The following is a 13,561-nucleotide window of genomic DNA, read 5'->3' as shown; positions in this document are numbered from 1 at the left end:
AAAAACTTGTGGCCAAAAATTACATTTTCAAAACACTCACTATACCTTTCAGAAAATATCTTGGAATGTTTACTTTCCAAAATGAGGTCATTTTATGGGTGTTTCCACTGCCCTGGTGCTCCAGGGATTACAAAAATGTGATAGGTAGTTAGGAAATTAGATGCGTAATTTATGCTCCTTGGATTTTGGGTCCCCTTATACCACTAAACTGCGAAAAAGTATTACATATTTGGTTCCCCATATTTATAAGGCATAACAGAATGCGTTTTGGGGTGTAATTCTAAGTATGCCTATGCTGTGTGTGAGAAATAATGTTGAATTGGAAACTTTTAAACAAAAAATGAATCTCTTATTTTTCCCAAAAAATTGTGACAAAAAAATCCAACTTCCAAAAACTCCCCATATCTCTTACTCAATACCTTTCTAGGGCCTCAAGAAAACTCCCCATATCTCTTGCTAAATACCATTTTAAGGCCTCAAGAAATGAGATAATTGATCAATTTTCAGATATATATCCCATCGTTTGTAGACTATAACTTTTACACAGACTAAATTAAAAAAAAACCCTGAATTGGGTTATTTCTACCAAAGAAATGAATCCGAATACAGTTTGGCCTAAATGTATGAAGAATATTTATTTAAAAAATGCTATATTCTGTAATTTATATAGAAAAAAAAAATAAAAACCTAGTGGGGATTAAAAACAGCCAAAAGAAAGCTCTATCTGTGCAAAAAATGATAGAAATGTAATTTGGGCACAGTGTTCATGAATGAGTAATTGTCATTCAAAGTGTAAGAGCATTGAAAGCTGAAAATTGCCCTGGGCAGGAAGGGGGTGAAAGTGTCCGGTATTGAGGTGGTTAAATGTACAGCAACCCTCCTATTACCCCTCCCCCCTTCCCCCACATCCTCATTGTGTGACCAATACCATCCAAATAATTCTTACTTTCATTTCCCAAAGTTATCCATCTACAAGGAGACCTGCATAGAAAAAATGACGGCACCAATAAAGATGGAGGAGGACTGGAGTCACGTGACTGAGAAGATACTAAACCTCACCCTGGAGATCATCTACCTGCTGACCGGAGAGGTGAGGAGGGTTCTGGGAGGTGCCATGACATCACTCTTATCTCTATTAATAAAACACAGACCTGACCGGAGAGGTGAGGAGGATTCTAACATGGTATACCTATTGGTTCCTCAATACAGAGATTTCCTCCTCTGAAGTCAGGTGATCATATGACCATCACAGTGCCTCCATGTGACTCCCTAAAACCTGAGAGGCACAACCTGCAGAAGATTCTAGAAGTCACCAAGAAGATGATGAAGCTGCTGACAGGAGAGGTGAGCGGTGCTGGGAATTCTGGGACATTATCCAGTAACAGACAAGGGATGTGTCTAGATGGTGACTGTATCATTGTGTGTGTCAGGTTCCTATAAGGTGTCAGGATGTCACTGTCTATTTCTCCATGGAGGAGTGGGAGTATTTAGAAGGACACAAGGATCTCTACAAGGACGTCATGATGGAGAATCAGCCGCCCCTCACATCACCAGGTAAGAGGAGACTTTATTGTAAAGGAGAGAGCAGTACGGAGGATCCACCTAGATCCCCCATCATCTGATAAACACATAGAAACAATGTATTCAGTCAGTGTGTGTGTTTCCTACAGATGTATCCAGTAATGGGAACCCACCAGAGAGATGTCCCCGTCCTCTGTATTCCCGGGATTCCACACAGGAAGGTCACACCATCCCTCACCATCATCAGGTAGATGAGGAACAATCACTGATAGTATCATTAGGATCTGTACGTTATCCCCATTGTTACCATTGTTGTCATTCTTATTATATATTCAGAGTGGAAACCTGAGAGATTCTAAAGTTGAAGTTAAAGCAGAAGAAGAAGAGACGTATGTGAGGGATGATCAGCAGTCTATGCAGGAGAATGGAATAACGGGGACATTTACAGAGGAGGACACTCCTACAGAGATCAGCACAGGTGGGTCAATAACACTAAATACATTCCTCCACCCATACTGTTTACTGATTGGTCCAGAGTAGGGTGGGGACTGGATGATATCAGCCTGTTGTCACTGACTACTGAATACCAATATTATGAGTCCTTACCATTACACTGTCTCATTTATATTGTACATTATATACTCCTGACCCCTCCACTTTATACTCTATATTGTACATTACATCATTCTGATACTGTATAGTCCTAACTTTTGTATCCTATAAGTTGTACATTACTTCTTTGCACCCATTTTCTACCAGCTGGACATTTTATATCTGATGATTTGATTGGAGCACAGACTTTTACATGTTGATAATAATGTGATAACATCCCCAAACCTTGGAACTTTAAACAGAAAGTGATAATGAGGGAGGAGTCAACCCAATGATGGGGGTCTTCAGGATCAGTCCAGTCTTCATCTTGATTGTTCTCCCCCCATCCTCACTCTCTCACCTCTGGTGGGGCTCAGCCCCATTGTTATTCATGACTAAATCATGGACTAAATATGGAAGTTCAGTACTTCTTGTGTTGGGAAGATGGCAATAAGTGATAAAGGGGGAGGGGACACTCGTCCTATAATCCCCTCATCACTGTCACTCCTATAAAAGACAGTTCTCGTTGTTTCCTCACTCTCTGACTAAGGTCCATGAATAAAGAAATGAACAGGTAGATCAGAGGACCAATTTACTAGTTACCTGGAGGGTGGAATTTTAAGATCCTCAGAGACAAAGCTGCTTGATGTGGGCGGAGTCCTGGTTTAGGGGAACCAATCTGCTCATGTCTAGTAATAATCTTTGTATTTCTATTTTAGTACATGGACGGGAGATGAGGAAAACCTCAGAGGATTGTCTCACTTTGTCTCCAGACTGTAAAGTAGAAGATGAGGACATCACACAGTATAGTCCAGGAGAAAACCCGGCTACCTCAAATGTCCATCCGCCGCCACACAGTGTAGATGGACCATCGTATTCCTCTTATCCTGAGGAACCTCAGACTGTCAGGGACGGTTCCGTCCTTCCAACAGATAAGAGGTTTTCCTGTACTGAGTGTAGGAAGTGTTTTCGTTTTAAATCTAAACTTAATGTGCATAAAAGATCTCACACAGGTGAGAAGCCGTATTCCTGTGCTGAGTGCGGAAAATGTTTTTCACAGAAGTCCAATCTTTACAAACATCAGAAGTCTCACACGGGGGAGAAGCCGTTTTCCTGTCCTGAGTGTGGGAAATGTTTTTCAGGAAAGTCCAGTCTTTACATTCATCAGAGATCTCACACAGGGGAGAAGCCATATTCCTGTTCTGAGTGTGGGAAATATTTTGCAGACAAGTCCAATCTTTATCATCATAAGAGATTGCACATGAGAGAGAGGCCGTATTCCTGTTCTGAGTGTGAGAAATGTTTTGTAGAAAAATCAAAACTTGTCATACATCAGAGGTCTCATGCTGTTGAAAAGCCATTTTCCTGTCCTGAGTGCTTGAAATGTTATTCGGAGAAGTCCAGTCTTTACATACATCAGAGATCTCACACGGGTGAAAAGCCATATTCCTGTCCTGAGTGCGGGAAATGTTTTTCAGAAAAGTCCAGTCTTGATAAACATCAGAGATTGCACACAGGAGAGAAGCCGTTTTCCTGTTCTGAGTGTGGAAAATGTTTTTCAGTGAAGTCCAATCTTTACGCACATCAGAAATTGCACACGGGTGAAAAGCCGTATTCATGTCTTGAGTGCGGGAAAAGTTTTTCAAATAAGTCCAATCTTTACACACATCAGAGAATGCACACAGGGGAGAAGCCGTATTCCTGTCCTGAGTGCAGGAAATGTTTTTCAACTAAGTCACATCTTTATACACATCAGAGATTGCACACGAGAGAGAAGCCATTTTCCTGTCCTTACTGCAGGAAATGTTTTGCAGCGAGGTCCAACCTTAACAGACATCAGAGATCTCACACGGGGGAGAAGCCATTTTCATGTCCGGAGTGCGGAAAATGTTTTTCACAGAAGTCCAATCTTTACAAACATCAGAAGACTCACAGGAGGGAGAAGAAACGCTCCTGTCCTGAGTGAGGGAATTGTTCCTCACTGAAATCCTGTCTTCCTGTATATCAGGGATCCCACACAACCCTCAAGGTTTATTAGTGCCTTGAGTGCGGGAAATGTCTTCTATATGAATGTTGCGGGACATTACAGCTCTCATGTGGGGAAGAAGCACACCCTGATATACATCTCTGTTAGAATAAAATTATTTTGATATTCTGTAAGGTCAGGGAATGACTGAATGATAATTTAGTCAGCTATATTGATCGTTCAATCGATTGATGGATAACAGTGCCTCCAATACAAAAATAATTCATAAAAATGACCTAAGCTAACTTAATTAGCTATTCATGCTAATGTCATGATTTTGCTCATGTCAAAATAATTTGATTAACACAACAAAATCGGGTGTCAGTATGGACTAAAGACTATCAAACCAAATTCATACTGTATTTACTTAGAATAAGTCACTTTCCATACACCACTAACAGTCAGATGAGGGGGATGACACAGACACTAAATTATCTTCTCAAGGAATCGTTGAAGATATTCCGCTAAAGTCTTGGTATATATGTTGGGTTATATTAAATAATGAATTTTCCCTCATAGACAGCATAACCATTGTAACCACCTAGCAGACAATCTGTGTTTCAGATTCCAACTGTTATTCTCCTCCAGAAAGAATAGGCATCAAAATATTTAAAAGGCTAAGCCAATACAGCCAAGAGAAAAGAATAATAAAATTGAATTACAAAAAAATGATCTAATTCTAGTGGTTATGTTATTGTGGAAGAAAAACTAAGTTATAGCAAGAATTATTGCAATTGTCCTAAACAAAAATCACAGGAGAATAATACGTTATATTTACCCTCAAAAGCAATAAAGTGGACCTCTGTAAATGGATTGCCTAATTATGGCTGCCAACCAGGTCCTTCAAATATCTACTGACCAATGGGTGGCATTGTATTTATGACTTGACATCTAGCAATGTTGGAGCTGTGTGTCCTGGCTTCAGTGAAGTGTGTCAGATGATGGATCTCCCTCTTGATGATGAGGCGTATCTATCTGCAGATGATGGGTGTCTGATCCCACTCTCCCCTGACTTGCTATTTTTATAAAGTTAAGACAATACACTCATAAAAGCCTCCAGAAGCCTGGCCCAGAGGGTGTAACCTTCTTTCTGTTCGGTGGATCAGGGTTCTATTCAAGCATTCTAAATTGTATGGAGAGGGATGGTCTATCTAGCGGGTAACTGGCACCGTCCCCTGGAGTAGGTAAACAATATGTAATGTAAGCAGGAGTGGTAGTGGTCTGAAGAAGGTAAATGAAAAAGACACAAGAGGAAATGATTCTACCAGACCTGGATATGGGGATTTTAATGTGCCTCAAGACTCACAAACAAAATTAGATAAAAGTTTTAAAATAAAAATTATATTTATTAAACATAACACACAATAAATGTTAAAAAAAAGGAGTACAGTCATACTAAAGTGTACCAGTGCATGTATATCACATTTGACATGCCCTGTATGTGATCTGCTTGTTCTACTCGTTTCGCTCACATTTAAGGAGCTTCTTCAGTATCCAAAACATACATGCAAATCAGATAGACTTTAATCATATCACAGTATCCTTTGTTTAAAATCAATCTGTGAATCTCCTACAATACTAGATGGCATGTGATGACATCAGGGAACCAAGCTGAATCAAAATCAGTATGGGAGCAAAAAGATGTTAATCCCATGCTCAAAAAACGGCCAGGTGGATCCCCTGGTCCATATCCCTGGGAGTTTTAGATTAGTTTAGATGGCGTCTGTGACGGTATTAACCGTCACTGGGAGTGAAAGAAGGATACTTAATGGTTTGGATTGCTTCAAAGGGGGTCTGTTTTTACAAGTGATGCTAATGTGTATTGTACTTCAATGTCAGACAGTCTCTCCCTATTGTTTGTGTAATGAGGTGGAATGTTTAATCTGTCCAGACAGCTAGATAATTAGTTCAGGTTAATTCTATTTCTGTATACAGTTTCATCTGCATATTATAATGTAATCAGGCAGAGGGGAGGGATTGTGTACACTGTATGGGAGTGACTGAGTGTAAAACTCTGTTTTTATTGGATTGAGAATTTCATGTCCTGTTCCCCACAAGGTCCACCTGGGCGGTAACCTTGTGGGGGAAAACTGTATAAAAGAGCAGCTGTACCATTAAACCTAGAGTTCTACTTCACCCTCAATCTAGAGTTCTGTCTCTGATTGGGGGAATCTGCTACAAGGGATTGCTATGCTCTTCATACTCCCTTGAATCATCACTAAGCTTTAGTAAGAGCTTGTTCCTGTTCCTGCTTCACTCTCTGGGGAAAGAGAGGTTTACCCACTGGAACCTGGAGCCTTGTCGTAGGTCCAGGGTGGATAGGAGATGGCGAGACCCCAACCAAGCTGCAGCGTTTCGTGGGGTGATTATGGTGTCTGGTGGAGTGCTTGGGGCCCTCTGGAAGCACTAGGAGCATCCGTCAACGGAGGAACCCAGTCGGGATGACGGTTGATCTGTTACATTGGTGGCAAGCGGTGGGATGCTTCCTGCAGTCTGGGACATCCAAACCTCCACCGGGATCCATGGTCTGGATAGCAGAAGAGGAGAGGTACAGATATCAGCCGCCATGGAAGAGGAATTTGGAAGGAGGTTGCGAGAGATGCAGATACAGCACAGGGGACCAGTGTCAGAGTAGGTCCTGCTAGGATGGCATGATTCGGTGTGCTTGGATCTCTGGAAGGAAACACTAGCCCATGACCAGCGCCACCAGGTAAAAATCCTCTCCTCCATCTAGAAAAGGTACTGGTCACAGTATGGATTGCAAGGAGCTGTTTTTGGGAGATACACCGCACAGGGAGCAGACAGCTGAGTTAAGCAGGCTGGTCTGGGATAAGATGCGGTTGGAAGAGAGCTATAGAGCCCTCCAGTGCCATGTATCCCAAACATGCCCTTGGATAGCGGATGACAGCCCAACGGAAGGCTTTGGCTATGGCGGCTGGGGACTGTGTTGTACGAGAAGCTGTCAGGGGACCCTAACTTTGGGAGCGATTTGGAGTGGTGGTTAGAGGAAATTATGGATTACAGAGAGGATTCTGAACTTCTCAGAAGTGCACTGGGCACTGGAAGATATGGAGTTTCTGGCCATTCAGGAATGGGAGCTAGAGATTGCCTACAGACGGCTTCTAGACTCGGCTCAGCGACAGGGCTGGGCTCCCCTTGCCTGGGAATATCCAGAAGGATCAGCTGACAGTCCAGAAATCCTGACTGAAGAATCGACAATATGGCACAGTAATAGTGTGCTTTGCTCACCTGCACCCACGGTCTTGGATGCGGAGGTCTTATGGCAGATGGAGGAACCTGTTTCTGCACAGGATGAGCGTGGATGGAGGAATGAGTCTGTCCAGCCACTGGATAAAGGTATGGGAGAAGAGGAAGCCATCTTCATTCTCCAACCATGGGTCACAGATGTAATTGACTTTTCATTGGAGGATGATATGGATGATAAGTCACCTGCCAAAGTGTTGGCACTGGGTCTAAGTGCCACCAGCCCATGCTCTGGACTTTCAGCAATTCCAGAGACTGGGGATTTAATAGATTTTTCTGCTGAGGAAGAACGTCCCAGTAAGCCTACAGCAGAAGAGCGGGCATCCAGGCCTATTACGAGGAGAGGAAAGCACCTCTTGAGTGTTGTAAACGATTTATTTGACAATAAAATAGTAGTAACTCACATTGAAGTAAGCAGATTCACATGTGTAGGCGTCATGCTCCGGGTGCAGATGTAAGTGTCCGCGATGTCCAGGCAGTGTCCAGCGGTCCGGGAGGACTGGAGAGGCCCGCTCCAGCGTCTTCCGGGTGGACGGGCAAGGATGCTAGTACGGCGGCCGGCGACGTCTGATGTCACAATTGTGAGGAAGGGCAAAAAGGGCAGACTGGGCTCACAACGCCTTTCGGAGCATGCGTCAATATCCGGTCCGGGCATGCGCACTCCTTTATCAAGTGTCCAGACCAGGGAGAGAGGACAGTCTTTATAGTCCACTAGGGGGCGTGTACAATTGTTAAAGCGGCAATGCAGATGATAAACTTAATGTGGCAATGTAATGTATGGGTACGTCAGGGGCTGCACTGTTCTTAATGACCACTCCATACAAGATTAACAATAGGGCTGCAAGGGGACAAAAAGATGGGAAAATATAAATATCAACAGTGACAATAATAGTAACAATAATAGTAACATAGATGGGATCATGGTTACAGGGATGGTATAGGTACAGACAATGTAAGTAATAGTAATAAAAATAATAATAATAAAAATAGTGATAATGGTCATAATCACCGGGTTGGATAGATACATCATGGGAAAATTGTATTAAAAATACCAAACATTCATGAATATTTAAGAAATTAAATGAATTAAAAGATTAAATTAAAGATTAATTAAAATCAAATACGAGATGGGCACACCAATTTATTAAGTGTGCAGGGGTCAATTAACCACTTGCCGACCAGTCACTGGGACTGTACTGCAGCAAAGTGGCTCGATTCCGTCCAGCGACGTAGACCTACATCGCTGGACTCCTCCCAGCGATGTAGGTCTACGTCGATGGACGGAATCAAGCCCTCCCCTGGACAGAAGACAGCAAAATCCTCCGGTGGTAAAGTGGTTAAATGTCAGCGTATATGGTTAGAGAGGTAGGCCAGATGTATGAGAGCAATATGACATGGTATTATGTAAGGTATGCAATGCGTATGAGGGTATACCCAAGATATCTGTAAATGGGAGAGGGGTGGAACGGGAAGGGAAAAGAAAAGGGGGAAGGGAGGGGGGGGGGAAGGAGTGGAAAGAAAGAGAAGGGAAGAAGGAAAGGGGGGAGGGAGGGAGGTTATACTTACTATATGTAGTCTTGATGAAAGTGACAAATGTAATAATGTGAAAAAACCTGAAATGGTAACAAAACAAAGTTAGGTGAGGTGGTGATAACGGAACTAGGGTAATGGGGCTATAGGATGGTGTTGATGTCAAGTTCCTCGTTTAGCCCATTGGGATTAAGACTATCTAAGGTATAAATCCAGAATGTTTCTCGCTCACATAGTAATGAGAAACGTTCTGCTACTGGTAAATGTTTAGGGATGGATTCAAGGATCCAGACCTGTAACCAAGCAGTGGATTGTTTATGGGACTCTAGAAAATGGCGGGGGACGCTGTGTTTGTCACAGCCAGTTTCGATGAAGCGTCAGTGTTTACCGAAATGCTGTCTTAGGGGACAAATGGTACGTCCCACGTACAAGAGTGGGCATGGGCAAGAAAGACAAACTACATTGTCTATTTTTAAAAGACTTGAGAGGGTTGATCCTCACGGCCAATACTCATTGGTGGGATAACTTCTTCCTTCAATAAATTTCGAGCAACCTCTCGCCCAGAGGCCTTAGAGTACTTACTACCTGCTCATTTTTAGACCCCAGCCATCTCAAGGATCGGTAAGGTATAGCCAAATTCTGCACTGCAAAATTCCTAGGTGTCCTTACCAAACAAAGATTAGTTAAATACGACGAAACCGTACATCACATGCAGATACTTACCCAAGGCATCACTTCATATAACCAGAAGTACCTAGTTCCTGGTTATAAATACTTAAACAAAACACAAAGAAAAAAGAAGATTCCCTAATAACTACCAAAGTAGGCAAATTTAAACGGGACCTTGATAATTATCAAAAAAAAAAAAGATATTCTCTTGGAAAAAACACTAACAGATCCCCTCTCTATTAGATTCCTTATGGGGTGCTCCTAGAGACCATCCCTCCTTTTACACCTGCACCACCTCCCCTCTGGAAGCCTCCACAGAAGGCCTATGGCCCTACTATACCCTCTAGGACCAGACCACCTTGACCCCCGAATCAACAGCATAACTCTCACAATAACAAATACAAACACAACAATATCCACAATACCAACAATAAGAAACCTGATCATACCAGCAACAATCCCAAATCCCTTCCATATAGTAGAGAGGCTACTATAAAACACCCTACTTTTACCATTTGCCCAAAATACATAAACATCCCACAATACCCCCTGGCAGACCCATAGAGGCAACATAGTGTCACCAGCGGCCTCTCCCAGTACGTGGATACCTTCCTACAACCTCTTGCTCAATCCCTTCCCTCATACATACGTGATTCCACACACCTTATGGAACTTTTGGGACCATATACTTGGGAAGAACAATACCTATGGCTGTCGCTTGACATTAACTCCCTATATACGTCCATCCCCCATGACATTGGATTGACTGCTACACAATACTTTTTATCCCAGGATAATATGATTAACCCAGACCAAGCTATTATCATATCAGATGCCATAAAATTTTGCCTCGCACCCAATTATTTTCTCTTCCAAGATGATTATTACCTTCAGACCACAGGCACAGCCATGGGGGCCAATTTTGCCCCTTCCTACACCAATCTCCCCATGGGGTTCTGGGAAAACTCATTAATCTGGCACAATAACCCTTATATCCAGCACCTCATCTTTTACGGGCGCTATATCGATGACCTCATAATCATCTGGGACGGCCCATCCACCACCATGCAGGACTTTGTCAACCATTGTAATAACAATCCCTTTGGTTTATCCTTTACCTCTGCCTGGCATCGTGAGCATCTAGCCTTCTTAGACCTAGAGCTAGGCCATGACGGCGTCACCATAATCTCCTGCAACTATTCAAAACCCACCGCGGCAACTCATACCTACATTACGATAGCTGTCACCACCCATTATGGGTCAAAAATATTCCCAAGGGTCAGTTCTGCCGGCTACGACAAAACTGTACAAGAGTTTCCGATTACATCACCCAAAGCAATCATCTGAAAAAGAAATTTCTGCACAAAGGTTACCCCAACACATTGATTGACACAGCTTACAACACTTACCTCCATGGCAAACCCCCCAAAAAAGATAATTCCACCTCCAATTCTACCATCTGATTCATTACTAGATTTCACGGACAACACAAAAAAATGGAAAGTATCATCTCCAAACATTGGGGTATCCTGAAACAGGATACTCTCCTCTCCGCCAATATCCTTGAAAAACCCGGTATCGCATATCGTAGGGCCCCCTCCCTTAAGGATAAAATCGCACCTAGTAAATTAAAAAATCCCACACCCAACCCTCTTTGTCTCGTACCCCTCAAAGGGATGTTTTAGTGTAAAAAAGCCCTCTGTAAGACCTGTGAATTTGTACAACATGGTCAAAAATCATTTTCACACAAAGGTAAAACATACACCTTCGACAATTTTCACAACTGCTCTACTGACCATGTAGTTTATTGTCTTTCTTGCCCATGCCCACTCTTGTACGTGGGACGTACCATTTGTCCCCTAGGACAGCGTTTCTGTAAACACTGACGCTTCACCGAGACTGGCTGTGACAAACACAGCGTCCCCCGCCATTTTCTAGAGTTCCATAAACAATCCACTGCTGGATTACGGGTCTGGATCGTTGAATCCATCCCTAAACATTTACCAGCAGCAGAACGTTCTCATTACTATGTGAGCGAGAAATGTTCTGGATTTATACCTTAGATAGTCTTAATCCCAATGGGCTAAACAAAGAACTTGACATCAACACCATCCTATAGCCCCATTACCCTAGTTCCGCTATCACCACCTCACTTAACTTTGTTTTATTACCATTTCAGGGTTTTTCACATTGCATATTACATTTGTCACATTCATCAAGACTACATATAGTAAGTATAACCTCCCTGCCCCCCCTCCCCTCCTTTCCTTCTTCCATTCCCTTTCTTTCCACTCCTTTCCCCCCCCTTTCCTTCTTCCCTTCCCTTTCCACTCCTTTCCTTTCCTCCCCCCCTTCCCTTCCCCCCTTTTCTTTTCCCTCCCCGTTCCACCCCTCTCCCATTTACAGATATCTTGGGTACGCATTGCATACCTTACATAATACCATGTCATATTGCTCTCATACATCTGGCCTACCCCTCTAACCAGATACGCTGACATTTAACCACTTTACCACCAGAGGATTTTGCTGTCTTACGTCCAGGCCACTTTTTGCGATTCGGCGCTGTGCGACTTTAACTGACAATTGCGTGGTCGTGCGACGCCATATCCAAATGAAATTTACGTCCTTTTTTTCCCACAAACAGAGCTTTCTTTTGGTGGTATTTGATCACCTGTGCGATTATTACTTTTTGCGCTATAAACAAAAAAAGGCGTTTATTTTGAAAAAAATAAATATTTTTAACATTTTTTTTTATATGAAATCCCCCCCCCCCCCCAAAAAAAAATGTAAAAATCAAAATCTTTTTACATTTTTGGCCAATTTGTTTTCTGATACCTATGTTTGGTAAAAAAAATCTCAATAAGCGTATTTTGATTGGTTTGCGCAAAAGTTGTTGCGTTTACTAACTAAGGGAAAGATTTCTGTCATTTTTGGTGTTTTTTTTTTAACGAGTAATGGCGGTGATCTGTGATTTTTGTTGCGGGACTGCGACATTGCGGCGGACAGATCGGACCCTTGACTGACATTTTTGACACTTTTGGGGGTATCAGTGACATTTCTAAAGTAATCAGTGCTATAAATATGCACTGTTACTGTAAAAATGACACTGGCAGGGAAGGGGTTACTTTTATTGGAGATGGAGGGGTTAATGTATGCCTGGTGCTTACTAACGTGTGTGGGGGGAGGTGACTGAGTGACACAGGGACAGATCGCATGTTCAGCTATGCTGAACCCTGCAATCTGTCACTTTTTGTCACTTAGGAGATCCGCCCGCTCTGTTTACACAAGCGGGCGGATCTCCAAACTCGATTCCCCGACGATCGGGGAAGACCAGCGGCGATCGCCGCCGCTCCTCCCCTGGCCCGACTCCCGCTGTGACTGAAAACAGCGGGAGCGCGCCGCCTACAAGGGGAGGAGTCCAGCGATGTAGGTCTACGTCGCTGGACGGAATCGAGCCACTTTGCCGCAGTACAGTCCCAGTGACTGGTCGGCAAGTGGTTAATTGACCCCTGCACACTTAATATATTAGTGTGCCCATCTCGTATTTGATTTTAATTAATCTTTAATTTAATCTTTTAATTAATTTAATTTCTTAATTATTCATGAATGTTTGGGATTTTTAATACTATTTTCCCATGATGTATCTATCCAACCCGGTGATTATGACCATTATCACTATTTTTATTATTATTATTTTTATTACTATTACTTACATTGTCTGTACCTATACCATCCCTGTAACCATCATCCCATCTATGTTACTATTATTGTCACCGTTGATATTTTTATTTCCCCATCTTCTTGTCCCCTTGCATCCCGATTGTTAATCTTGTATGGAATGGTCATTAAGAACAGTGCAGCCCCTGACGTACCCATAAATTACATTGCCGCATTAAGTTTATCATCTGCATTGCTGCTTTAACAATTGTACACGCCCCCTAGTGGACTATAAAGACTGTC

The 13,561-nt window shown here is 42.6% G+C and overlaps 2 protein-coding genes across 2 annotated transcripts in view; both read left to right on the top strand.

The window, feature by feature from the left end:
- LOC309550721 (uncharacterized protein) overlaps positions 1-4,344 on the top strand; it is a 79,241-nt gene extending 74,897 nt beyond the window's left edge. Inside the window, exons 2-3 of the mRNA XM_082251058.1 lie at positions 1,858-1,999; positions 2,832-4,344. Coding sequence (XP_082107184.1) covers positions 1,936-1,999; positions 2,832-4,078 — 1,311 coding nt within the window. The 5' untranslated portion in view covers positions 1,858-1,935 and the 3' untranslated portion in view covers positions 4,079-4,344. The remainder of the gene's footprint in view (positions 1-1,857; positions 2,000-2,831) is intronic.
- The window catches only part of LOC309550289 (uncharacterized protein), a 436,279-nt gene continuing 423,495 nt past the window's right edge, over positions 778-13,561 (top strand). The window contains exons 1-4 of the mRNA XM_082250692.1: positions 778-1,090; positions 1,210-1,344; positions 1,431-1,554; positions 1,671-1,768. Of these exons, the coding sequence (XP_082106818.1) occupies positions 995-1,090; positions 1,210-1,344; positions 1,431-1,554; positions 1,671-1,768 (453 nt within the window). The 5' untranslated portion in view covers positions 778-994. The remainder of the gene's footprint in view (positions 1,091-1,209; positions 1,345-1,430; positions 1,555-1,670; positions 1,769-13,561) is intronic.

Source organism: Pelophylax lessonae, assembly GCF_965119305.1.
Source record: "Pelophylax lessonae genome assembly, chromosome: 3".
NCBI lineage: Eukaryota > Metazoa > Chordata > Amphibia > Anura > Ranidae > Pelophylax > Pelophylax lessonae.
The sequence above is the reverse complement of the archived record's forward strand: the minus strand, read 5'-3'. Positions and strand labels throughout refer to the sequence as shown.